The sequence below is a fragment of the Acinonyx jubatus genome, chromosome X (assembly GCF_027475565.1).
Source record: "Acinonyx jubatus isolate Ajub_Pintada_27869175 chromosome X, VMU_Ajub_asm_v1.0, whole genome shotgun sequence".
In the NCBI taxonomy this organism is placed as follows: domain Eukaryota; kingdom Metazoa; phylum Chordata; class Mammalia; order Carnivora; family Felidae; genus Acinonyx; species Acinonyx jubatus.
Window position 1 is genome coordinate 84,313,450 of NC_069389.1, and position 26,560 is coordinate 84,340,009.

The 26,560-nt window shown below is 35.5% G+C and overlaps 1 protein-coding gene across 2 annotated transcripts in view; it reads left to right on the forward strand.

Moving 5' to 3' along the window:
• RNF128 (ring finger protein 128) overlaps positions 1-26,560 on the forward strand; it is a 107,899-nt gene that overhangs the window by 79,517 nt on the left and 1,822 nt on the right. For both annotated transcript variants that reach the window (XM_015083677.3, XM_027054890.2), the window contains exons 3-6: positions 13,640-13,711; positions 16,710-16,792; positions 18,187-18,283; positions 19,219-19,387. In XM_015083677.3, the coding sequence (XP_014939163.2) occupies positions 13,640-13,711; positions 16,710-16,792; positions 18,187-18,283; positions 19,219-19,387 (421 nt within the window). The remainder of the gene's footprint in view (positions 1-13,639; positions 13,712-16,709; positions 16,793-18,186; positions 18,284-19,218; positions 19,388-26,560) is intronic.

Below are 26,560 nucleotides of genomic sequence, written 5' to 3' on the forward strand. Positions count from 1 at the left end.
TACCCAGAATTTTGTGGTTTGGTGCACATACCCTAACCATACTTTAAGCAGTTAATACTCAGTACCAACAAAGTGTGTGTTGGAGCGAACATTGGCTGGTGAAATGAAAGAGAGCTGTAGGTGAAATAGAAGCTGGCCTAGGTATAATGGAAGAAGCTGAATTAACTTTTGATGAAGACTGACTTTCAGAAGAAAATAATTTATTCTTTGAAATAGACACATTGGAAGGGATCATCTTCTAGGAGGAGGGAAAAATGGGAATCCACTTGGAAGGATGATAAAGCCTTGATAATATGGCCACACAAACCTAATACATAATGCTAGAGAATGCTAGCACTTAACACTGGGAAAGAGCATATATCTGACACAACAGGGCCTGCTAATGATCTTAATACAAATGGAGGCCCCCAAGTAACCATGGGGCAATATAATGGCCTTCCATTTTTAGCTATGGAAGCTCAGGGAGAGCATCTTTGAGACACATACAGATCCCAAACTTATGGAAATTTTTTGAGTGAAATTGAAATTACATTGCTGATCTCTAACCTATCTTGACTAAAGGGATGGACCAAAATAAGATGAGCTAGTAGGAATAATATCAAATGATACCCATCAAATGATCTCTCATCAGGAGAGGGAGATGGCCTTGCTGCACAGCAGTCAATGGGAACCTATAACTATATAATACTGTGAAGTGAGACAAATGATTGACTTTGTCCTCAGCTAACATGGAACCTAGAAATGACAGAATCATCCTCACTGGTGACAACACTTGTCCATAATAATATCTAATATGTGGGCAAAGAGCAGTTCTTCTAGGAAGGTTTAGTAAACACTTCAGTGATACTTCCTGATTTATTTTGTGACCAAACCTAACTGCATCATAACCATATTGTGATATGGTGTAATACCAGTATTGTTAGTGAAATTCAACTACCTGATATAAATAAATCATGTGATAGTCATATGTATTGGGAAACTGAATTAAAACCTCCAAAGGATATGATACCAATGGAGAGTGATTAGCCTGAGGAAGAATTAGATTTAATTCCATTATTACATTAAATGACACTATAAGTTTATCACAAAGTTCAAGTAGTCATAGAATAAGGAAGTAAACAGATAATTAAACTGGCACATCAACATAAAGATGCTTGAAATTGTCTTATACATTAAAAGAATCCTATTTACACCCTTCACTGGCTTCTGCAAGTATTAGGTATGCTTCTGTTATCCTTACTGCACCTTATGTATAAATGCTGTACTAATTGCAGAAGTCCAAATAACTATGACTATTTTGTTGTTAAAAAGACCTTGATCAAGAGATAGGGGATGGATTATGAAGTAAGAAATAGCATAATACATCTGGTTGCTTACTCCTTGCCAGTCTCCAAGGGAACCATGATTGGCCTTTGGCCAACCCTGGGAATGTGGCCCTCAAAGTGTTCTTTATGTTCGTTATTGATGATTTTGTTACACACACCTGGAGCAACGGACCATGTTGTGCCAGCTTGTCATGGTTGCCAGGCACGGCAGTAAAGATGGATGATATGCACCTATTTTCATTGTTGGGGTCCTGAGTGTCAGGCAGCATGGCCAGTTACTAGCAGGATTACCTAGTGACCAGCCTCAATCTGAGTCTCAAGCCCTGAGACTCCAGTTGGTTCCCTGGGCAAAGATATGTCACGCATGTCTTTGTAGTTTGCTACCAAAGAGATAGCACTCCTTTGTGGACTCACATGTGGTCTCACTAAGCTACATTAATATCTTAAAATTTGTCCTTCAACTTAAAGCATGACTAAAAATATCTGAAGTATTTCTGGTTACATTAGGTTTTCTCTACTAGTGCATGAAGTAAACTGGAAGACTTATCAGGTGTCGCATACTGTACCACTGTCAATACACACATTTGCAGTGGGTGTGTTTGTATGTATCTGTTCCTACCTGAAGACTTATTAGAACCTTTTACAAAACCATTGTTTGGCTTTATGTTAGAAGAGCAGATTAAACAAATTATTCTCTTAGTAGGACTTAGTTTTATAGACTTTCTCTAGCTCTCATTGAACAAAAGGAAGCTCTTATAATGGGTCTCAGGATTATTTTATATTCACTTTCTCTAATTTTATTTTTATATCACTAATTCTAAAGGTTTTGATTGCCTTTTTTTAATGCAATAATCTGAGTCATAACCTATCTACTGGGTCAAATTCCCCATCTCCTCACCACTCTTCCTTACAATGCATTTCCTCACACTGTTCACAGTGATCACCTCCAGGCAAGTAGTCTGTACTCCTATTTATCCCCATCTCTATAGTTCCATAGACTTATAAGAAACTGCTTTATAGCCTGTACCTCCTCTTTCCTTTAGGAATACTTCATTAAAACAATATGCATAGATTTTCATTGAAAAAATAGAGTCTTTCAGTTCTCATATATCTGAATAGCCACATGACTCAGACATTGATTTTGTTCAAAGGAATAGATCTGAGGAAAAGAATCCTGTTACCATAATTCTTGATTTTAAGTATTCTGTTCTATAAATTCTGAGTCAAACTTTTTATGAAAAATTTTATTTAAAAGAAGTGATGACTTAAAGCAGGAAAATCTAGTTTGCTTACATCCACTCTCCTTTCTTGCTTTTGCACACCCTGCCCCCCATCAAGTAATTAGGTTTGACTCCATGCCTAGTGTTATTCATGTGGGTTTCAGTTATGCTAAAAGCTTGAATGCCTTGGGACCAAAAGCCAGGCTGACAAATCAATCACCAGCCTGCAACATTTATTTTACTTAATTGGATGTAAATACACAAATAAACTAGGTAGGATATCTTTGAGTTTACACTTTAAAAATTGAATGTTGGAATATCTGATGATAATTGGCTTGGCTTTTCATTTCCAGCCCAAATACAGTCTCACTCAGAACTAAGAAAACTATATAGATGAGATTCTTCAGTGACTAGAACAATCACAGTTTTTGAATAGAGTAATGACACTAAGTTTCTGTTAAGAAAAATGGCCGATAACCAAGCTTTTTTGGATTAGTCTTCAAGTCTCTTGCCAAATATTCTTAGACCAGGTATCTCTTAGGATTGGAGAGGAGGCAGGGAGAGTCTGTTGGTATAAAATATTTGCTTAAAAGAGTTCCCCAAATCACAGTAAGTAGTGAATTTAGGAAGGATTTGAAGATTGGATAATAGCTGACTTTGACGGTTTTTATTTTCATTTATCTTCTTCACAAAGAATGTGAAGCCTTTTTAAAGGCTTCTTTGCTATTACACAATGGAGGCAGTGTACTATAGTGGAGAGATCATGGGCTTTAAAGCCAGATAGAACCTGGGCTTGAATTAAATCACAGCTCTGCAACTAACCAGCTGCCTGGACTTTAGTCAAGCTTCTGAACCTTTTCTTGTCTATAAAACTTGGATATTAAAATACCTATTCCATAAGGCTGTTAATGATTAAACAAGATGACACATGTAAAAAGCTTAGGGTTGCACCTGACACACGGTAGAGGACAATACCTGTTCCTGAAACCTTTCTTTTCCCAAATTTAGCAGAGTAGAGGCTTTTAATGAGTACAAGTGTGACTTGGATGAGAAAATTGCGACAATCTGTTTTGATTTTCTAAATTCAGAAGCTATTCTTTGAGCAATTACTAGGTTTTATGGAAAAATTTTAAAATGTTTAAGCCCCACTCCTCCAGCTACTCACAACCTAGTAGGAAAGACACATGAATAGTACAATTACAGAATATGATAAGAGGTAGAAACAATGAGCTATTGGAATTTATAAGGTAGGAGGGAATTCTGAAATGGTGGCAAGACATTTAAAAAGTGTCCAGAGAAATTTGTATAAAAAACTAGATACATGCTTAAAGTTCTTTTTAAGGAATAGAATACAAATTACAGTTAGTATTGGGCACATTGTCTTTAAATGTGGAAACATATTTGGGCACCCAAGAAGTTTGACTTAAGTAATATATCCAAACATATGTATTTAACATAAACTGCTTGATCTTAATGTTGTTCTCAGATTTCAGTTTGTAGAGGAATGAATGTATCTTGGAAACTCTTGCTGTCAGTGTGACTGAACTATTTTGAGGACTGGCAGTTTTGTGAGTGACCCTCATTCAGGCTCTAAAACATAGTTTGTGCTTCTTACCAAAATGATGATTCTCACATCCATGTTTAAAGAAAATGGCTTTGCTTTTCCTTATAAAAGCTCAGTAGGAGCTATTGGAATTACCCACATTTCCTTTTAAAGGACTTGTTTTTATTCCAGAGCTGCTTTAATAAACATGGGTTTATACTATTATGCAAGTCTTTTACAGATCCTTCAAAATCAAGTCCCTTGCCTGGGATCCTCTGGCATCTTGGATTTTGCCCTGTATTTTTATAGTCCCTCAACTTTTTTTTTTTTAGCATTTCTCTATAATGTGAGTTCTATTCTCATAAGCATAGACTTGGACATTACATTTAGAGCTTGCCTTTGAGGCCATCCCTCAAATTTACATTAGTCTTTGATATGGCTAAAGAAAGTTATATATTTAACATTCATTCCTAATAAATTAATAAGCACTCACACTGGAGACTCAAGCATTTAAATTGTGTTGAATATTTTGGAATGAGAAAACAGACTACGTAGACTCAAGTAAATACTCTAGAGATGTATCACCTCCTAGTGAGTGCAATTCCTTGATTGTGTCACAGAGCTTGTTTAAATCAGAAGTGCTCTAAAGACAAAATGCAAAATGATTGTCAAAGACTTATCATCAACTACATTTTTTTTCTTTGCCTGTTTTTCTTGTTAGCTCTTTTTTTTAACCATTTGCAGTGTTCACATCTAGGTTTCTAAATAGCTTATGATCTATGTGAAAAGAAAGTACTGATGTTTGGAAGTCTAGGCCAGTGCCAGGACCCTTGGGCATACTGATTGTTCACTATAAGGACTGGCCACAGTTTCATAGATCTTAGAATCCAGGTGTTGGAAAAGCTTCAGAAAGTAGCTGAGTTGTAGACGTATTGTAATGGAATCTTGAAGTATGAGGAGCAAAGTCCCAGTAACAGCTCTATCATTTAGAGGTTGCATTCCCTTTTGGATGAGTTATTTAACTTTTTCAAGCCTCCATTTACTCATCTCTAAAATGGGTATGTTAATCTCCTTCAAGGAGTTGTTGGGATTAAATGAGGTAACAGACATCAAAAATAATTTTAAATTATAAAATAACTACATAAATATAAGGAAATAGTAGTACTAGCTTCCTAGTGCAAGCTACGGTAAAAAAAAAAAAAAAAGACAACTACCTTGATATTAGGGAAGGGAACACTTAACTCTAGGCTTCAACGGGACCTACACTAACCAACTCTGAGATTTTGAGCAAGGCAGTAGACATCAGTTTTCTTATCCATCAGATATCAGGGTAGGTGATTTCTAAGAGTTCTTCCAGCTCTAAAGATCCTAAGTGTACCTCATTTACTTACACTGTCCCCCTATTATTTACTTATGATGCAGGTAACAGGACAGAAAATATGTGTGCATAAAATAAAGTACCATCACTGAATTGCCCTTTTGAGTTAACTCACAATTAAGTCCCAAAGTGGGAGTGAATGGTCTTGATTACCATATTTCCTTCAAAGGACTAGCTAGGCCTTCCTGTTAACTGTTTCTGTTAAGCTAGATCTGCTACTCTGGTAACAAGCTCAGAAGTTTCAGCTGTTCCTGAGACAGCAAAGAAATAGTTTGTCTAGGAATCTCCTTGGCATTAAGCCAAATACCTTTCACAAAATATATAGAGGCAGGTTTAGGCATTAAGGAATGTCCTCATATATACCTTTACTCATGGATTATTCCTTTCCAAAATATATTTGCTACAGATATGTATAAATATGTTACAAGAACCTGTTAGACTTATTGATGAATAGTAGTTTATATTTTCATTTAATCAACATTTTATTTAGTGTCTGCTATATGCCAGACATTATACTGAATTCTTAACTTACATTATCTCTGATTTCCACATATTCTTCATGTTAGCTGGGGGTTTCCCTGCTGGGGATAGAGGTACATATTCACAATGACCTCTGGTTCTGAGTACCTGCTGTTTGCTGAATTTCTACTAAGTTCATTTTACAGTAGAAAATAGGAAGATTGCTTATCATCTTGCCATGCTGCACATGTTGTGTCTCTGTTCCAAACAGCATTCACCCAAGTGTGAAACCTAGCCTTTTATTCAATTTACTCATGTATTATATTCACTTGAGGCATTCATGTATGTAGATTTTACTGAAGCGGAAGAAAGGATTTATTTGCAGGATTACAAGTAATTTTAAATTAACACCAAATATCTCCTACTACCTGGGATTTTTTTCCTTTTAGCTGTTCACCCCACAAAGAGGGACAGCCTTTCATTGATTCTTTCTTACCTTTCCCTTACATTTTAGATTTCCCCCTATACCCTAACTTCACTTCTTGTGTTTTTATTGAGGTCAAATTGGTATATAACTTTAACTTTTAGGTGTACAACATAATTGGACATCTGTATGTACTACAAAATGATCACCACCAAAGCCTAGTTACCATCCATCACCATTCAGTTGACCCCCTTTGCCCATCTTGCCCAACCCCTTTCCCTCTGGTAACCATCAATCTCTTCTCTGTATCTGAGTTTGTTTTTATATTATTTTGGTTTTTTTCTTAGATTCCACATATGAGTGAAATCATAGGGTATTTGTCTTTCTCTGCCTGACTTATTTCACTTAGCATAATATTCTCTCTTTCTAAAAATAATTTTAGATGTTTATTTTTGAGAGAGACAAAGACAGAGAGACAGAGCATAAGCAGGGGAGGGACAGAGAGAGAGGGAGACACAGAATCTAAAGCAGGTTCTAGGCTCTGAGCTGTCAGCACAGAGCCTGAAGCTGGGCTCAAACTCTTGAACTGTGAGATCATGACCTGAGCCAAAGTCAGACGCTCAACTGACTGAGCCACCCAGGTGCCCCTAGCATAATATTCTCAGGATCCATCCATGTTATTGTAAGTGGCAAAATTTCATTCTTTATGGCTGAATAGTCTTCCTGTGTGTGTGTGTGTGTGTGTGTGTGTGTGTGTGTACATACCAACCACATACTCTATTCATTCATCTACTGATGGACATTTAGGTTGTTTCCATATCTTGGCTATTGTAAATAATGTGGTATTGAAGATAGGGATGTATGTATCTCTTTGAATTAGTGATTTGATTTCGTGTTCTTTGGATAAATGCCCAGAATTGGAGCAGCTAGATCTTATGGTAGATCTATTCTTAACTTTTTGAGGAACTTCTGTACTGTTTTCCTAGTGGCTACATCAGCTTATATTCCCACATCCTCTCTAACATTAATTTCTTGTCTTTTCGATAATAGCCATTGTAACAGGTGTGAGGTGATATTTCATTGTGGTTTTGGTTTGCATTTTTCTAATAATTAGTGATATTGAACATCTTTTCATGTGCCTGTTAGCCATCTGTATGTCTTCTTTGGAAAAAATGTCTATTCAGAACCTCTGTTCCCTTTTTAAATTAGGTTGTTCAGTTTTTTATTGTTCAATTGTAGAGCTTTTTTCTCTATTTTGGCTATTAACCCCTTATTAAATATGTGATTTGCAAATATCTTCTCCCATTGAGTAAGTTGCCTTTTTGCTTTGATGATGCTTTCCTTTGCTGTGCAGAACTTTTTAGTTTGATGTGTCTCATTTGTTTATTTTTGCTTTTGTTTTCCTTAACTTTGGAGTCAGATCTACAAACATATCACTAAGACTGATGTCAAGGAGCTTACTGCCTATGCTATCTTCTAGGAATTTTATGGTTTCAGGTTTTACATTCAAGTCTTTAATCTATTTTAATTTCTGTGTATGGTGTAAGATAGTGGTTTAGTTTCTATTCTTTTCCATATGGCTGTCAAATTTTTCCAGCACCATTTATTGAAGAGAAGGTCCTTTCTCCATTATATATTTTTGGCTCCTTTGTCATAAATTGTCTGCATATGTATGGATTTATTTCTGAGCTCTCAATTTTGTTCTATTGATCTTTGTTTTCATGCCAATACCACACTGTTTTGATTACTATATAGCTTTGTAGTATAGTTTGAACTCTGAGGGCGTGATACCTCTAGGTTTGTTCTTCTTTCTCAAGATTGCCCTGGATATTTGGGATCTTTTGTGGTTGCATACAGATTTTAGAATTATTTGTTCCAGTTCTGTGAAAAATGGATTGGAATTTTGATAGGGATTGCATTGAATCTATAGGTTGCTTTGAGTAGTATGGTCATTTTAGCAATATTAATTCTTCCAATCCAAGAGCATGAGATATCTTTCCTTTATTTTTGTCTTATTCAGCTTCTTTCATCTTATAGTTTTCAGTGTACAGGTTTTTTTTACCTCCTTGGTTAAATTTATTCCTAGGTATTTTATTGTTATTGATGCAATTGCAAATGGGATTGCTTTCTTAATTTCTCTTTATGATAGTTCATTATTAGTGTGTAGAAATATAACAGATTTCTGTATATTGATTCTATATTCTACAACTTTACTGAATTCATTTTTTCTAATAGTTTTTTGGGAGAAACTTCAGGGTTGTATATATATAGTATCATGTCATCTGCAGTTTTCCTACTTCCTTTCCTATTTGGATTCATTTTATTCCTTTTTCTTACCTTTTTGCTGTGGCTAGGACATCCAATACTACATTGAATAAAAGTGGCGAGAGTGGGCATCCTTGTCTTGTTCCTGATCTTAGAGGAAAAGCTTTCAGTTTTTTCACCATTGAGTATGATGTTAGCTGCGAGTTTCTCATAGATAGCCTTTATTATGTTGAGATACATTCCTTCTATACCCACTTAGTTGAGAGTTTTTATCAGATATGGATGTTGAATTTTGTCAATGCTTTTTCTGTATCTACTGAGATGGTCATGATTTTTATCCTTCATTCTATGAATGTGGTGTATCATGTTGATTGACTTACAGATGTTGATCCATTCTTGTATCCCTGAAGTAAGTCATATTTGATCGTGCTAAATGATCTTTTTAATGTATTGTTAAATGCACTTTGCTAATGTTTAGTTGAGGATATTTGCATCTGTGTTCATCAAAGATATCGGCCTGTAATTTTCTATGTGGTATCCTTGTCTGGTTTTGGTATCAGGGTAATGCTGGTCTCGTAAAATGAGTTTGGAAGTGTTCCTTTCTCTTCAATTTTTGAAAGAGTTTGAGAAGCATAAGTATTAAATATTCTTTGAATGTTTGGTCGAATTCACCAGTGAAATCATCTGGTCCTGTCCTTTTGTTTGTTGGGAGGTTTTTGATTACTGATTTAATCTCCTTACTAGAGAATTGGTCTATTCAGGTTTTCTATTTTCTTCATAATCAGACTTGGAAGGTTGTGTGTTACCTGGAATTTATCCATTTCTTCTAGGTTTTCCCAACTTGCTGGCATATAATTGTAGTAGTTCTTATGATCCTTTGTATTTCTGTGGTATCAGTTGTAAATTCTTTCATTTCTGATTTTATTTACTTGAGCCCTCTCTCTTTTTTTTCTTGGTTGCGTAGCTAAACATTTATCAGTTTTGTTTATCTTTTCAGAGAAACGTCTCTGAAAAGTTTTATTAGTTTTATTGATCTTTTCTACTATCTTTTTAGTCTCTGTTTCATTTATTTCCACTGTGATCTTTATTATTTCCTTCCTTCTATTAATTTTAGTCTTTGTTCCTTTTTTTCCCTAGTTTCTTTAAGGTTTAAAGTTATATTGTTTATTTAAGATTTTTCTTGTTTCTTGAAGTAGGCCTATATTACCATGAATTTCCCTCTTAGAACTGCTTTTGTTGCATCACATAGGTTTTGGTATGTTGTATTTCTGTTTCCATTTGTCTCTAGGTATGTTTTTTCTTTGATTTTTTTTTTTTTTTTTTAGTGACTCATTGGTTGTTCAGTAGTATGTTTCATTTCTACATTTTTTGTTTTTTCCATTTTTTTAAATGTTTATTTGTGAGAGAGAGACAGACAGAGTGTGAGCAGGGGAGGGGCAGAGAGAGAGCGGGACACGGAATCCCAAGCAGGCTCCGGGCTCCGAGCTGTCAGCACAGAGCCCGACGTGGGGCTTGAACTCACGAACTGTGAGATCATGACCCAAGCCAAAGTCAGACGCTTAACCAGCTGAGCCACCCAGGCGCCCCTCCACTTTTCTTTAATTGATTTCTAGTTTTATAACCATTATGGTTGGAAAGATGCTTGATATGACTTCAATCTTCTTGAATTTTAGACTTGTTTTGTGATACAACATGTAATTTATCTTGGAGAATGTTTCATGTGCACTTGACAAGAATGTATATTCTGCTGCTTTTGGATGGAATGTTCTGTATATATCTATCAAGCCCATCTGGTCTAATGTGTTGTTTAAGGCTGATGTTTCTATATTGGATTTTCTCTCTGGATGATCTATACAGTGATGTATATGGAGTGTTAAAGTCCTCTACTGTTATTGTATTGCTGTCAATTTCTCCTTTTAGGTCTGTTAATACTTGCTTTATATATGCTGGTGCTTCTGTGATGGGTGCATATATATATATATATATATATATATATATATATATATATATATGTAAATGTTATATCTTCTAGCTGGATTGGCCCCTTTACATTACATAATGTCCTTCTTTGTCTTTTTTACAGTCTTTGTTTTAAAGTCTGTTTTGTCTGGTATGAGTATAGTTACACCATCTTTCTTTTCATTTCCATTTGCATGGAATATCTTTCTCTGTCCCTTCACCTTCAGTCTCTTTACTTTTGACGTGAGTCTCTTGTAGGTAGTGTAAAGTTGGGTCTTTTTTTTATCCACTCACCCACTCTGTACCTTTTGATTTTAGAATCTATTCCGTTTTACATTTAAAGTAATTATTGATAGATATTGACTTATTGACATTTTGTTACTTGTTTTCTGGCTTTTTTGTAGTTTCTTCTCTTTCTTCTTTTTCTCTTCCCTTGTGGTTTAAGGGCTTCTTTAGTGTTATATTTAAATTTCTTTCTTTCTTTTTTAAAAAAATATTTGTTTGTTTGTTTGTTTGTTTGTTTGTTTAGAGAAGGGAAGAGAGCACACAAGTGTGGAAGGGGCAGAGAGATCCCAAGCAGGCTTTGTGCTGTCAGCACAGAGCTGGACACAGGGCTTGATCTCACAAACCATGAGATCATGACCTGAGCTTAAATCAAGTGTTGGACACTCAACCAACTGAGCCACCCAGGTGCCCCTAGGTTTCTTTCTTATTTAGTGTATTTACTAAAGTTTTTGCCTTGTGGTAACCATGATGTTTGTATGTAACATAATATATAATGGTAGGTTTTAAGTTGATAGGAACTTAAATTTGAACACATTTCAAAACTTCACATTTTTAGTTCCCCCCATTTTATGTCTGTCACATTCTACATCTTTTTGTTTTATGCAACCCTTAAATAATTACTATAGTCTTAAATTTACTATTGTCTATTAATCTTATACTTGTTTTATAAGTGATTAATCTGCTCTCTTTACCATGTACTTACCTTTTCCAGAGAGATTATTACTTTCATAAATTTTCTATTGATTAGTGCCATTTCTTTTCAGCTTAAAGAAGTCCCTTTAACATTTCTTGTAAGGCTGATTTAATGGTTGACAAACTTGTTCTGTTTTTACTTATCTAAGAAACTCTTAATCTCCCCTTCAATTCTGAATGATAACCTTGCTGGGTAGAGAATTCTTGCTTGGAAATTTTTTTTGCTTCCAGCACTTAAATATGTCATACCACTCCCTTCCGGCCTGCAAAGTTTCTGGTGAAAAATCTGCTCGTAGACTTATGGGGCTTCCCCTGTAGGTAGCAAGTTGGTTATTCTCTTGCCTCTTTTAAGATTCTCTCTTTAATTTTTACCATGTTAATTATAGTGGTTTTGGTTTTGGTTTTGTTTTTGGTGTGTATCTCTTTGTGTTTGTCTTATTTGGAACTCTCTGGGGTTCCTGGACCTTGTTCTTTCATTTAGAACATATTTCTCTCATTTTGCCTGATGTTCTGTATTTATTTCTCTGTATTATGCAAATCAACTACCTTTCCCGGACTTGATGGAGTGATCTTGTGTGGGAGATGTCCCATAGAGCTCAGCAGTGCTATCCCCCTGGCCACCTCCACCAGGCTCGAGGGACGATGCCTGTGTGAGCTGGGCATTACTGCTTGCTTTGGTGGGGCCACAGCTCTGGCATGGGGGTGGGCAGGGCCCTCAGTGGGGTGTACCATCTAGCACCAACAGGCTAGAGGAAGAGTTCTAAAATGTCACTGCCAGTACCAGCATTAGCAAGTTAGAGTGAGTTATCAAAAATGGCACTTGCCAGTGTCTCCATCCTCAGATAGAGTCCCAACAAATTTTCTGGCTCTCTGGCACACACTTAAAGCTGGTATTTTTACAATGGTTCAAATGGTAAGTGAGTCTGTGCATTGAGCCCTTTGAGAGAGGGTTCTCTGTTCTCTATTTTAATGGTTTTCCTGAAACTAATCCCTGTTGGTTTTCAAAGCCAGGCACTTTGGGGGCTTGTCTTGCCTATGCAAGATCTAGGGGCTGGGGTGCCTGATGTGAAGCATAGACCCCTTGCTTCTTAGGGAAAAGTTCCATATGTTTGAGATTCCTCTCAATTGTGGATCACTGTATCTGGGGTGGGTTTTGTTTTGTTGTGTTTTGTTTTGTCTGTTTTTGATGAGACTATGTCTCTGTCTCACCCATTTACTCTTTTATCCTTTGTTGTGGGGGCTCTTTTTATTTAGTTTTCAGCTCTTTTTCGAAGGAAATTATTCCATATGTCATACAACTAATTTGTTGTGTCTATGGGAGGAGGTGAATTCAGGATCTTCCTATGCTACCATCTTGAATTCCCAATTTCATTTCTGATCCAAGTATGCATATTTTAGTCCTTAGTCCCTAAATGAGTCTGGGGCTTGCTTTCTCATATCTAGACTCAGGTACATATATGTTCAGTGAAACAAGAAAGACTTACTACTACTTTATCAGACTCTACCCTTCTTATAAGGCAGTAGTGGTTATAAACAGCAATTTTCCCCCTAATACGAAATAACACTGTATGGATTGGTATTATCTGCATGGTATAGGTGATTAAACAAGTTTAAAGATTTAATCAATCACCTGTCTAGGACTATTCATTTAGTAAGTGACAAAGTCATATTTTGAATCTAGGTCCATTTGAATACAAATCCTGTACACTTTTTACAAACAAGACACAATTCAAAAAAGAAATGGGAAAAGATGCATTTTAAGATACTCTAAGGTTGAAAATAGGAAGTGCTTTGAAAATTCATACATCTGAATCCATTTGCAATAGTAGCTTTGTCATTGGGTTATTGCAATAGTAGTTTTGTCATTGTAATCCAAAGGTATTATTTAAGAAGGTAGGGAAACATAAGTGAAAAGTTTCAGTAATTTGAAAATTCTGCCTGATAAGTGGGACATTTATTATGGATAATTAAATTATCATTAAAAATGTTATTTATAATTGTACCTGAAAAATATTTATTAATCCTCTCTCCCTTTTTCACCATATTTCTTTTAAAAATATTTTTTCTAATATGATTTTTATATTGCAGAGACAACTAAAGGCAGATGCTAAAAAAGCTATTGGAAGGCTTCAACTGCGTGCACTGAAACAAGGAGACAAGGTACATTTATGACTTTTAAATCCTGTTTGTTTTAAAGCAATGCTACCAAGTTATTGTTAAAACAAAATGTTCTTCCGAAGTATGCTTTTCATTGGAATTTATAAATCTTATTGACTTTTTTAATCTATTTGATACTTGAAGTAGGCTGAATAATGACCAGTGGCCTCCATAGATATCTAGGTTTTAATCCTTGGAACCTGTAAATATTACCTAATATGGCAGAAAGGACTTTGCAGATAAAATTAAGTTAAGGATCTTGAGATGAGGAGATTATCCTGGATTATCCAGGTAGCTCCTAAACATAATCACAGTGTTGTTATAAGAGGAAGAAAAAGGGAGATTGGACTGCAGTACAGTAGAATATGTGACCAAGGAAGCAAGAAGGTTATAGTGATGCCAGAAAGGGGTCATGAGCCAAGGAATACAGCCAGCTTCTAGAAGCTAGAAAAGGTGAGGAAATGGATTATCCCCCTGAAGCCTCCAGAAGGTACATGGCACTGCCAAAACATTGACTTTTAGGCTTCTGATTTCCAGAACAATAAAAAAATAAATTTGTGTTATTTTAAGACACTAAGTTATGATAATTTTTTTATAGCAAAAACAGGGAACTAATACAATTCCTCAGTGCAACTTTACTTGAACAGTTTTAGATTTAGGACAGTTAAAACTGCCATTGGTGTGTAAAACATATATCAAAGATACCTATAAAAATAGCTATAGAGCTTATTGAAATAATAATTACCATTTATAATAGCACTCAGACCATTAAGTACTTAGGTATAAATCTTGCAAAATACATACACGATCTATATGCTGAAAACTGCAAAACACCAATGAAAGAAATCAAAGGACCAAAAAAATGGAGAGATATGCCATATTCATGGGTCAGAAGACTCACTGTTGTTAAGATGTCAAATCCCCCCAAACTAATCTATAGATTCAGTGCACTTCCAATCAGAATCCTAGTGGGATCATTTGTATTTTGACAAGTTGGTGCTAAGTTTATATGGAAAAGCAAAAGAACTAGAATAACCAAAACAGTCGTTATAATGAAGAACAAATTTGGATGACTCACATTTCCCTAATTTTCAGAATTATTTTGAAGATACAATAGACAATATAGTGTGGTATTGGAGAGAGGCTAGACCTTTAGATCAAGGGAATAGAAGAGAGTCCAGGAGAAGACCCACATGTATATGGTCAGTTGATTTTCAACAAAGGTACAAAGGCACTTCAATGAAGCAAGGGTAGTCAATTGTTGGCTCTCCATATGCAATGATTAAGTATCTTTATGCAAAAACCATGAACCTCAATTCATACTTCATACTGTCTGTAAAATTTAAGTCAAAACGGATCACAGACCTAAATATAAAACCTAGAACCGTGAAATTCTTAGAAGAAAACTTTGGAGAAAAATATCTTCAAGACTTGGGCTAGGCACAGATTACTTAGATAAGACAGCAAAAACAAATCCATTAAAGAAAAGAAAGAAATCTAACTTTGTCAAAATAAAGAACCTTTGTTCTTTGACATTGTTACGAGAATGAACATACAAGTCACAGACTGGGACAAAATATTTGAAAACTACATGGCTGATAAGGGACTATATCTAGAATATATAAAGAACTCTCAAATGTCAGTAGTAAGAAAACAAACAGCATACTGAAAAATGGTGAAACAGACATTTACCAGAGAAAATATATGGATGGCAAAAAAGCACATGAAAAGATGCTCAATATCATTAGTCATTAGGCAAATGTGAGTTAAAATCATAATGAGGTACTACAACACATTCATTAAAATGGCAAAACTAGTACACCTGACAATAACCAAGCACTGGCCAGTTGTGGAACAACTGAACTCTTACAGATTTGCTGGTAAGAATACAATGTATAGTTAGTCTGGAAGACAATTTGGCAGTTCTTTATGAAGTAAAAAATAACCCTTTCTGAAGAACCCAGCAATCTCACTGCTAGATAGTTAACCTAGAGGAAAAAAAAACATGTTCAAATAAAAACTTACACATAATTGTTCATGGCTGCTTTACTCATATTTACCAAAAACTGGAAAGAACCCAAATGTCCTTCAAATGGTAAATGGATAACTAAACCGTGGCACATCCATATCATGGAATACTATTTAGCAGTAAAAAAGGGTGTGTGTGTGGTGGGGGAGGACCCTATTGATACAATAACATGCATGAGTCTTAAATGTATTGTGTTAAGTGGAAGAAGCCAAATTAAAAGGCAGTATAATACACGATTCCATTTATATGGCACTCAAGAAAAGCAAAAAGTATAGGAACTGAAAAATCCATGTGGTTGCCAGACGGTGGGGGTGAGTGAAAGTAGCAGTTAATTACAAAGACATATAGAAGAATTTGTTGGGGTAATTGAAGTATCCTATATCTTGATTGTGGTGAAGATTAAGTGACGGCATATTTGTCCACACTTGCAAAACTCTATACTAAAAACTGTGAATTTTGCTGCATGTGAATTATACCTTAATTTTTCTGAAATTGGGAGCATAGCTTTAGAACTTGTACAAATGGCATTTGAATTCTAACACCAATTAACAGCATGCATTTGTTCAAATCACTGCTACCTGTTCCTCTTTGTACTGTTCCTCTTTTGGTTGACTCTATTTTCTTACCTTTTTTAAGTCTAAATTATTTTCAAATTTCAATTGTATAAGAGTGTTATCAATGATAGTCACTATGTTTTACATTAGATCCTCAGACCTTATTCGTATTATATCTGAAAGTTTGTACACGTTTTACCATCTACTCCCTATTTCCCCCATCCTCCAGCTCCTGGCAACCACTTTTCTACTGTTTCTATAAATTTGACCTTTTTTAGATTCCAATTAAGTCTAAATAATTTTAAATCACTTTTTGAAAGAATCTATGCAATTTAAATACATATATATTGTGATCTAGCTCTGTAGTTTAATGTATTTTTTCTTATCCATCAGAGTAACAATAACTATTTGCTCATAGGAAATTGGCCCTGATGGAGATAGTTGTGCTGTGTGTATTGAACTATATAAACCAAATGATTTGGTGCGCATCTTAACCTGCAAGTAAGTTTGATTTTCTTTTATATCATCAGTAAAAATATCTGGTTTATTGAAATGATTATAATGGGGGAAACTATTTTGAATGTTTCCAAATTGAGGTATTTGGTTTATTTTCATTTTTTATTCATTTTCATTTTTTTAAATTTTATTTTTTATTTTTTAAAATTTATATCCAAATTAGTTAGCATATAGTGAAACAATGATTTCAGGAGTAGATTCCTTAATGCCTCTTACCCATTTAGCCCATCCCCCTTCCCACAACCCCTCCAGTAACCCTCAGTTTGTTCTCCTTATTTATGAGTCTCTTCTGTTTTGTCCCCCTCCCTGTTTTTATATTATTTTTGTTTCCCTTCCCTTATGTTCATCTGTTTTGTCTCTTAAAGTCCTCATATGAGTGAAGTCATATGATTTTTGTCTTTCTCTGACTGACTAATCTCTGGAAAACAGTATGGAGGGTCTTCAAAAAATTAAAAATAGAACTATCCTAGGACCCAGCAATTGCACTACTAGGCATTTATCCAAGGGATACAGGTGTGCTGTTTCAAAGGAACACATGCACCCCCATGTTTATAGCAGCACTATCAACAATAGCCAAAGTATGGAAAGAGCATTTATTTTCATTTAAATATAGGTGAATGCTTTATATTTTAATATCATTGAAATAGGTATAAGGCTAATTATATAAAGTTTCCACAATCTGGTATAATTTAGAAACCAGTTCCATATAAAACTAAGAACTTAGCCAGCACCATAACCATAGTGTGTGTGTGTGTGTGTGTGTGTGTGTGTGTGTGTGCATTTTACTGGATTATTTAATTTAAAATCATTTTAATAGTCCTGTTGAAGGAAAAAAATTCATCTCAATGGGCACCTGTTTGGAAGTCTTCATTGTTTAGTTTTTCATTATCCGTCTCCTGGAAACTGTTCTTAACACTCTTTCTGTGATGTTGATGGTGATGTTCTTAGAACTTATCACATGGCCTAAAGTATCAGCATTATCTTGTGCTCTGTACTATACTTTATTATTGAGAATGACTGTGCCATTTTTATAGTTAAGGAATGACAAGACAATAGCGATCTGAAATACTGAACAAGTCTTAGGTCAGGTAATGTCTTATCCAGTTTTGAAGTAGTAAGTATTGAAAATAGTGGGGGTTTTTTTTGAAACTAAGGTAATGAGGCTTTTATATTTAAAACTTCTATATTATGAAATTTCCAAGTTTTGTTTCTGTGGCTCCTTTATAGTTTTTAATGCTGTAATAGTGTGTTTAAAAGAAAAAAGTCATCTGTTAGAAAAACTAAATAAAAATATAGGATAACCTGTTAGTATATTAGGCCAAGTGTTGTTGCTATTTCACAACTGATAACCAAATTATGTGTCTTTTTTCTTTCACTAGCCATATTTTCCATAAGACATGTGTTGACCCTTGGCTGTTAGAACACAGAACTTGCCCCATGTGCAAATGTGACATACTCAAAGCTTTGGGAATTGAGGTAAATATTGCTGAACTATTTAACTATTTAACTATTTAGGTGAAGGAACTTAAGTTACTTATGTACCTGGGCCTTCAGGAAAATAACATGCCTAATTTTTAGCTATGTCACATGCCAGACTTGTGATTTATACCAAAAATTGGACCTATTTACATCATATTGACAGTGAGGTGCCATTTTGGACCACCTCCATTTTTCTTCTTCTTCCCTCTTATTATTTGGTCAGAATTTTAAGTGATGGCTTGTGATACCTGTTGCATTTTTTTCTCTTATGATTGCACAGCCACCAAACTTGTAGTTAAATGAGCATCTATGTTTCTTGACTTTAGAAGATACATAGATGATACCGATTCTGAGTTCCCCTGGGGGACAGCATGAGATGTTGTTGTTGTTATTAATGAATAATTTTAGATTTACAGAAAAGTTGCAAAGACGATGCAGAGGGTTCCCAGATACCTCTCACCAGTTTTTACTATTGTTAACATTTTGCATTACTGTGGTACATATGTCAAAAGTGAGAAACTGACATTGAGTCATTACTATTAACTAAACATCAGACTTTGAGTTTTGCCAGCAAACTGCCTTTTGAAACTGCTGGAGGTGAACTTGACCCAGAGTAGTTTTCTGGGTTTTTTTGTTTGGAGTACCTACCTTGTACCAGCCATTATATTATGAAGTGTTGGGATCACCCAAATGAACATCAGATGTGAAGGCAATCTGCCTATAACTTCTTTCACCCCATTTTGAACCCAGTTACTCCAACTGCTCTGGCTGGGGCCAGCAAGAGATTTTTGTGATCATCAAAAGGGATTATAGGCTTAAAAGGTTAAGAAGCATTGCTCTAATAAGTCACTTATGAAGAAACTTTGTAATGATATGTCAGGGAAAAGCATGTACTCTGAGCGTCTTTTAATTAGTTCAAATGCTTTCCAAAGGCTGATGTTGAAGATGGACCGGTGTCTTTACAAGTCCCTGTATCCAATGAAATATCAAATAGTGCCTCTCCTCACGAAGAGGATAATCGCAGTGAGACTGCATCGTCTGGATATGCTTCTGTTCAGGGAGCAGATGAGCCACCTTTGGAAGAACACGTGCAGTCAGCAAGTAAGCACCATGCTGAGGGGCAAGGAGGGCCCCACAAATGATCCATTAAGGATCATATTCCTGGCAGAGTGCTCCTGCTTTTTAGTGTTTGTTCCTTTCATTCATTAAATACATTCCAGATTTTTTCTAGTAACAGTGATGCAGTACAGGACACACCCCTACTTTAACTCAATATGCACATATTCAAATGTCTCTGAAACAGATGAAATGCATCAGGATTATTCACAGAATAAAAATATTTTTTTATTGGATAGCTTCTCTCTGATGGATTTAAGTATTGGCTATTAACTTACAGAGGCTGATGAGAAACTTCAAACTTTAGAAGCCATTGTTTATTGTGGAGCAATCAGAAACTAAGGTAGAGGGGTCCTGAAATGATAAAATAGAATTCAGTTTACAAAAGCTTGATTTCGTAGGAACCCATCTTTTGCACAGATTAGAAACTGTGTATAAGAATATGTGCTGCCACCTGTTGATTATTTACCATGAAATGAACAAACCATGGAAACTAAAATTGAATATTTTCAAATTCATGTGAATAAATACTGTAACTTGGTAATGTCCGTCCAGTGGAGAAATTTTAGGGAATTTTGTTACTTTTTTCCCTTAGAAAGAGAAGACCCTCATACAAATTATTTTTTCTTTCTTTAACTGCTACCTGTTTCATCGTTTTTGTTGGTTTGATGGTTCTCAATCCTCATTTTGAAATAACCTAATCCTGGCATTAAAAGTAGAAGAAAACGAAATGTTAAGATGATTAATGAAAGTTTCAGCTTCCTATGACTTAAACCTTTATCCTCTGTAGGCTTATCAGTGCCATAGACATCATTCCTGAAGATGTCAAGAGCAGTGCCATCACGCAAAATGTGCACTTTGTATTTCTTGTAATCTAATCTTAAGACATTTCTTGGAGTACAGAGTAGTCATAAGAACCTTAATAGTGGATTATTCTACCTATAATAGAGAATCACTGTCTATTTGCCCCAGGTGATTTTTTGTTTCCACAACTGTGTGATAATAGAATTCAGTGATGATAAGGGAGAGTGTACAGGATAATTCAGTTTATATTTAGGCTTGTTAAAAAGGTCCAGTCAACTTTTCTGTGTGCTCTGTTCTTCTTGTGAGGCAAGGTGGTAAGCAGAACGGTTTTTGCAGAGAATTTGACGAGCAAATGAAATGATGATTAACATTCCTCCCCCTGTATTCTTTATCTGGATAAATGGTAGTAACACCCAATCAGGTGCCTCAAACCAGAAACTAGGGAGACCCTAGATCCTTCCCTCTCCTCTTTCTTATTGTTTCAATATCCCTTTTCTGTAATCCATCTCCTAATTTCCAACCTTAATTCCACAGTCATAGTTTGAGCCACTGTTTTCTCTCTGCCCATTCCTTTCACTCTTCTTCCTCCCAAGAAATTGGGGAACCCAGTCTAACTCCTGGTCCTCCTTTAAAACTTACCCCCCTTTGAAAAGCCTCCTTTGGCTCACCTGTATGGCCCTACCGTCTGCTTTCACAGAATTTCTGGCATTGCATTTATTTTACTGAATTGTATTAAAACTTTTAAAACATTTGGATAGGGACAGTGTCTTATTAGTCACTGTCATATACCCAGCACCTAGAACAGCCTGGCACACAGTAGATACTCAAATGTTGAATGAATGACCAGATAGAATAGATTTAATTTTATCTATGATTATGTATTACTAGTGTGGGTATCTTGCCTATCAGCCACTGATTAATGTGGTGATAGTGGTTTAAATAACTTTGCAAACATATAGTTGATTAGTTCATGTCCATATGTTCCATCGTGGCACTAAGTTCTATTAGAGCACTGGTTTTAAAACTAAAGTATGCATCAAGTCACCTGGAGGGCTTGTTAAAACAGATGGACCATCACCAGTTTCTGACTCAGTGGGTTTGGAATAGGGCCTGAGAATTTTTGTTTCTGGTGATACTGAGGCTGCTGGTCCAGGGACCACACTTTGAGAACCACTAAATAAAGCCCTAGTTCTTAACCCTAACTGCACATTAAAATCATTCAGAGGTCACCTGGATGGCTCAGTTGGTTGAGTGTCCTGTTCTTGACTATGGCTCAGGTCATGATCTCACAATCCGTGGGTTTGAGACCCGCGTTGGGCTCTGTACTATACAGACAGATTCTCTAGGAATCTCTTGGTATTCTCTCTCTCCCTTTCTCTCTGCCCTTCCCCCATGTTTGTGCACTGTTTCTGTCTCTCTCACTCTCTCTCTCTCTCTCTCTCAAAATAAATTAACTTAAATCAGTAGATTTTTTTAAAAAACTTACTCAGAGAAACTTTTTTTTTTAATATATGAAATTTATTGTCAAATTGGTTTCCATACAACACCCAGTGCTCATCCAGAGAAACTTTAAATATCACTGATGTCTGGAAATTACACCAGAATGGTTAAATCAGAATCCATGAAGGGTGGGGCCCAAGCACAGGTTTTGTTTTTCAATTTTTAATTTAAATTTTGGTACAGTTTCAGGCTAAGTGTTTCAGAAATAGTACAAATAATACCCATATACCCTTTGCCCAACTTCTCCAAATGTTAACACCTTCTATAACCATATATAATTATTAACACCAGAAAATTAACTGATAAAATGTTATTAACTAAATGACAGACCATACTCAAATTTCACCCATTGACCCACTAATGTCCTTTTTCTGTCTCAGGATCCTACATTGCATTTCCCCTTTACTCTTTTTCCCCCAGACTTATTGATATATATTTGACACATAACATTGTGTAAGTTTAAGGTATACAGCATGATTTGACACACCTGTATATTGCAAAACGATTACCACAGTAAGGCTGGTTAGCAAATCCACCTCACATAATTACAAATTTGTGTGTGTGTTTGGTGACAATATTTAAGATCTACTCTCTTAGCAACTTTCAGGTATATCCAATAATTCCACTACTGGGTATTTACCCAAAGAAAAACAAAAACAGTAATTCAAAAGATATGTGCACCCTTACATTTATTGCAGCATTATTTACAATAGCCAGGATATAGAAGCAACCTAAGTGTCCATTAATAGACAAATGGATAAGGAAGATATGGTATATATAATAAAATAGAATATTACACAGCTATAAAAAAGGATGAGATGATGCCATTTGTGACAAGGATGGACCAAAAGGATATTATGCTAAATGAAGTAAGTCAGACCAAGAAAGGCAAATACCATATTATTTCACTCATGTGGAATCTACAAAAACAAATGAATAAGCAAAGAAAAAGCAGAATCAGACCTGTAAATACAGAAAACAGAGTGATGGTTGCCATAGGGAAGAAGCCAGGGGGATGGGCAAAATGGAGGAAAGAGAGTGTGAGATCCAGGCTTCCAGTTATGGAATGAATATGTCATGGGAATAAAGGACACAGTATAAGGACATAGTCAATGATGTTGTAATAACATTGTATGGTGACAGATGGTAGCTACACGTAAGGTTAAAATAGCATGATATATAAACTTTTAGAAGTATGTAATACAGTATTGCTAACTGTAGATATGATGCCATATATTAGATCTCCAGAACTTATTCATCTTATAGCTGAGCATTTGTGCCCTTTGGTCAACACTTCCCCATCTCCTCTGCTCCTAGCCCCTGGCAACCACCATTCTACTCTCTGTTTCTGAGTTTTAAGACTCCACAGATAAATGACATTGTGCAGTATTTGTTTTTCTGTGTCTTACTTCATTTAGCATAAATGCCTTCAAGGTCCATCCTTCTTTCTCTTGGCTGAATAATATTCCTCTGTGTGTGTGTGTGTGTGTGTGTGTGTGTGTGTGTATCATATTTTCTTTATCCATTCATCTGTCAACTGATACTTAGGATATTTCCATATCTTGGTTATTTTGAATAATGCTGCAGTGAACATGGGGGTACAGATCTCTTCAAGATTGTGATTTCATTTCCTTTGGATATATACCCCAAACTGGAATTGCTGGATCATATGGTACTTATACTTTTAATTTTTTGAGGAACCTCCATGCTGTTTTCATAGTGGCTGTGCCAGTTTACATTCCCACCAACAGTGCACTGGGATCCCTTTCTCCACATCCTTACCAGCACTTATCTCTTATCTTTTTGATAGTAACTATTCTAACAAGTATGAGGTGATTAGTGTTTTTGATTTGCATTTCCCTGATGATTACTGATAATGATCATCTTTTCATGTACCTGTTGGCCATTTGTACATATTCTTTGAGACTAGATCTATTCAGGGGCTCCAGTGTGGCTCAGTTGGTTAAGCATTCAACTCTGGCTTAGGTTATGATGTCATGGTTCATGAGATCGAGCCCCACATTGGGCTCTGTACTAACAGCACAGAGCCCACTTCAGGTCCTCTGTCCCTTCCTCGCTGGTGTTCTCTCTCTCTCTCTTTCTCAAATAAACCTTAAAAAAAAGAAAATATATTCAGTTTCTATTTTCAGTGCCTATTTTAATTGGATTATTTGGGGGTTGTTTGTTGCTACTTTGTATGAGTTTCTTATATATTTTAGATATTAATCCTTTATATGATATGCAAATATATGCAAATACATAAATACGATATTATATATCGTTTCCCATTCTGTAAGTTGCCTCTGCACTCTATTGTTTCTTTTGCTGTGCAGAAGCTTTTTAGTTTGATGTAGTTCCCCTTGTTGATTTGTGCTTTGGTGTCCTATACAAAAAATCATTGCCAGGACCAGTGTCAAAGAGCTTTTCCCATATGTTTTCTTCTAGGGATTTTATGGTTTCAGATCTTATGTTTAAGTCCTTAACCCATTTAGAGTTCATTTTTGTGAGTGGTGTAAGATAGGAGTCCATTTTCATTCTACCATATGTGAATATCCAGTTTACCCAACACCACTTACTGGCTTTTCCCCATTGAGTGTTTTTGGCTCCCTTGTCAAATATTAGGTGACTACATGTGCATGGGTTTATTTCTGGGCCCTCAATTCTGTTCCATTGGTCTATGTGTCTGTTTTTATGCCAGTATACTATTTTGGTTACTATACCTTTGTAGTATAGTTTGAAATCAGGAAGTGTGATGCCTCCAACTTTGTTCTTCTTTCTCAGGATTGCTTTGGCTATCCAGGGTCTTTGCAGTTCCATATACATTTTAGGATTGTTATTTCTGTGAAAAATGCCATTGGAATTTCGATAGGAATTGCATTGAATTTATAGATGGATTTGGGGTATATGGACATTTTAACAATATTCTTCTAATTCATGAACCTAGGATATCTTTCCATTTGTTTGTATTTTCTTCAATATCGTTCATCAAAGTTTTCAGTATAGATTTTTTACCTCCTTGGTTAAACTTATTCCTAAGTATTTTATTGTTTTTGATGCTATTATAAACGGAATTGTTTTATTTCTCTTTCAAATATTTCATTGTTAGTGTATAGAAATGTGACTGGTTTTTGTATGTTGATTTTGTATCCTGCAGCTTTACTGAATTCATTCATTAGTTCTACTAATCTTTTGGTGGAGTCTTAATCATTTTGTCTATATAAGGTCATGTCATGTGGATATAATTTTACTTCTTCCTTTCTGATTTTGAGGCCCTTTCTTTTCTTGACTAATTGCTCTGGCTACAATTTCTAGTACTATGTTGAATAGAAGTGGTAGAAGTAGGTACCCTTGTCTTGTTTCTGATTTTAGAGAAAAAGGTTTTGTTTTTAGCTTTTCACTGTTGAGGATGTTAGGTGTGAGTTTGTCATAAATGGCCTATATTATGTTTGGATATGTTCCTTTTCTACCCAATTTGTTGAGTGGTCCACATTGCGTTTAATGGTCGTATCTTCATCTCCAATCTGTGGTTGTTCCTTAGTCTCAGTTATATATGATGTTGACACTTTGAAAATTACTGGTCAGTTATTTTGTAGAATGTCTCTCACTTTGAACCTGTTATTTCCCAATGATTAAATTCATTGTTCACTGTCTGTTTCTGGCAAGAATACCAGAGAAATAATATTGTGCTCTTCTCTGCCTCATATAATGAGGCACATGATGTTCATATCTTACTACTGATGGTTTTTAATGTTGCTTACTAGGTTAAGATAGTGAGTGTCTGCCAAGCTTCTTTTAAAGTTACTATTTTTCCCTTTGTAATTATTATCTTACAGGGAGACACTTAGAGACTATGCAAATGTTCTGTTTCTCATCATACTTTTTACCCACTAATTTTAGCAATTGATGCTTCTTCCTTGCAATAATTATTACTGAAATGTGTGCCAAATGGTAATTTTCTATTTCCATCCTTCTTTCTACATTAATTAAGCTTCTATTTTAAGGAACAGTTATCCTTTATCTATTTATTTATTCAATTATTCATTTATAATAGTATGGACTCCTAGATATTTCTTTTATTCTGTAAAATTATTCTCATGAATTATTAATTGCTTAGATTCTCCTAGATTTGGTCATCAGGAACTCTCTCAAGGTGGCTCCTGTGTTCTTTCAACATGCCTCATTTTTTTTTTTTTTTTGAGCACTTCCTTACTTTTCTGGTACCACAGGATGTTCTAGGCCAGGGATTGGCAAACTTTTTCTGTAAAGAGTCAGATAGTAAATATTTTAGGCTTTGAAAGCCATGAGTCTCTGCTGTATTTGGCACAATGAGGAGGGGGGTGTTTGACTTACAACCTTTTAAGAATGTGAAAACCACTCTTAGCTATTGGTTTCACCTGCAGGCTATAGTTTGCTGATCCCTAAGCTACAAGGGGTTAATCTTGTGCTCTCCTTGCCCTCGCCCTAGAATGAGCCACTTTTTTTGGGGGGGGCACTTTTTTGGAAAATAGTACTTCAGAACCAAGATCTGGGCACTAGGTATGCTCATTGCTATGGGGGTATCGTCTACATATCTATCTATCTGAAAAACAGTGAACTTAATACTGATACACCTGATTCTAGTCAAATACCACAGAGTTTATTCTAGCCTTCCCCTTTCCTTGTTTGTAACTCAACATTTCACTAACTAATGTAGTCCTTTTTATTTTTAGCCTTACAGGATATAGTCAAAATACTGCTTTCCAAAGTTACTTAGGTTAGTTTTTTTTCTTCCCCACTGTTTTCAGGATGTTTATATATTTCCTCTTTATATAATTATGCTCATCTGTTACTGTTTGGACTCCATTTGAAGAACTG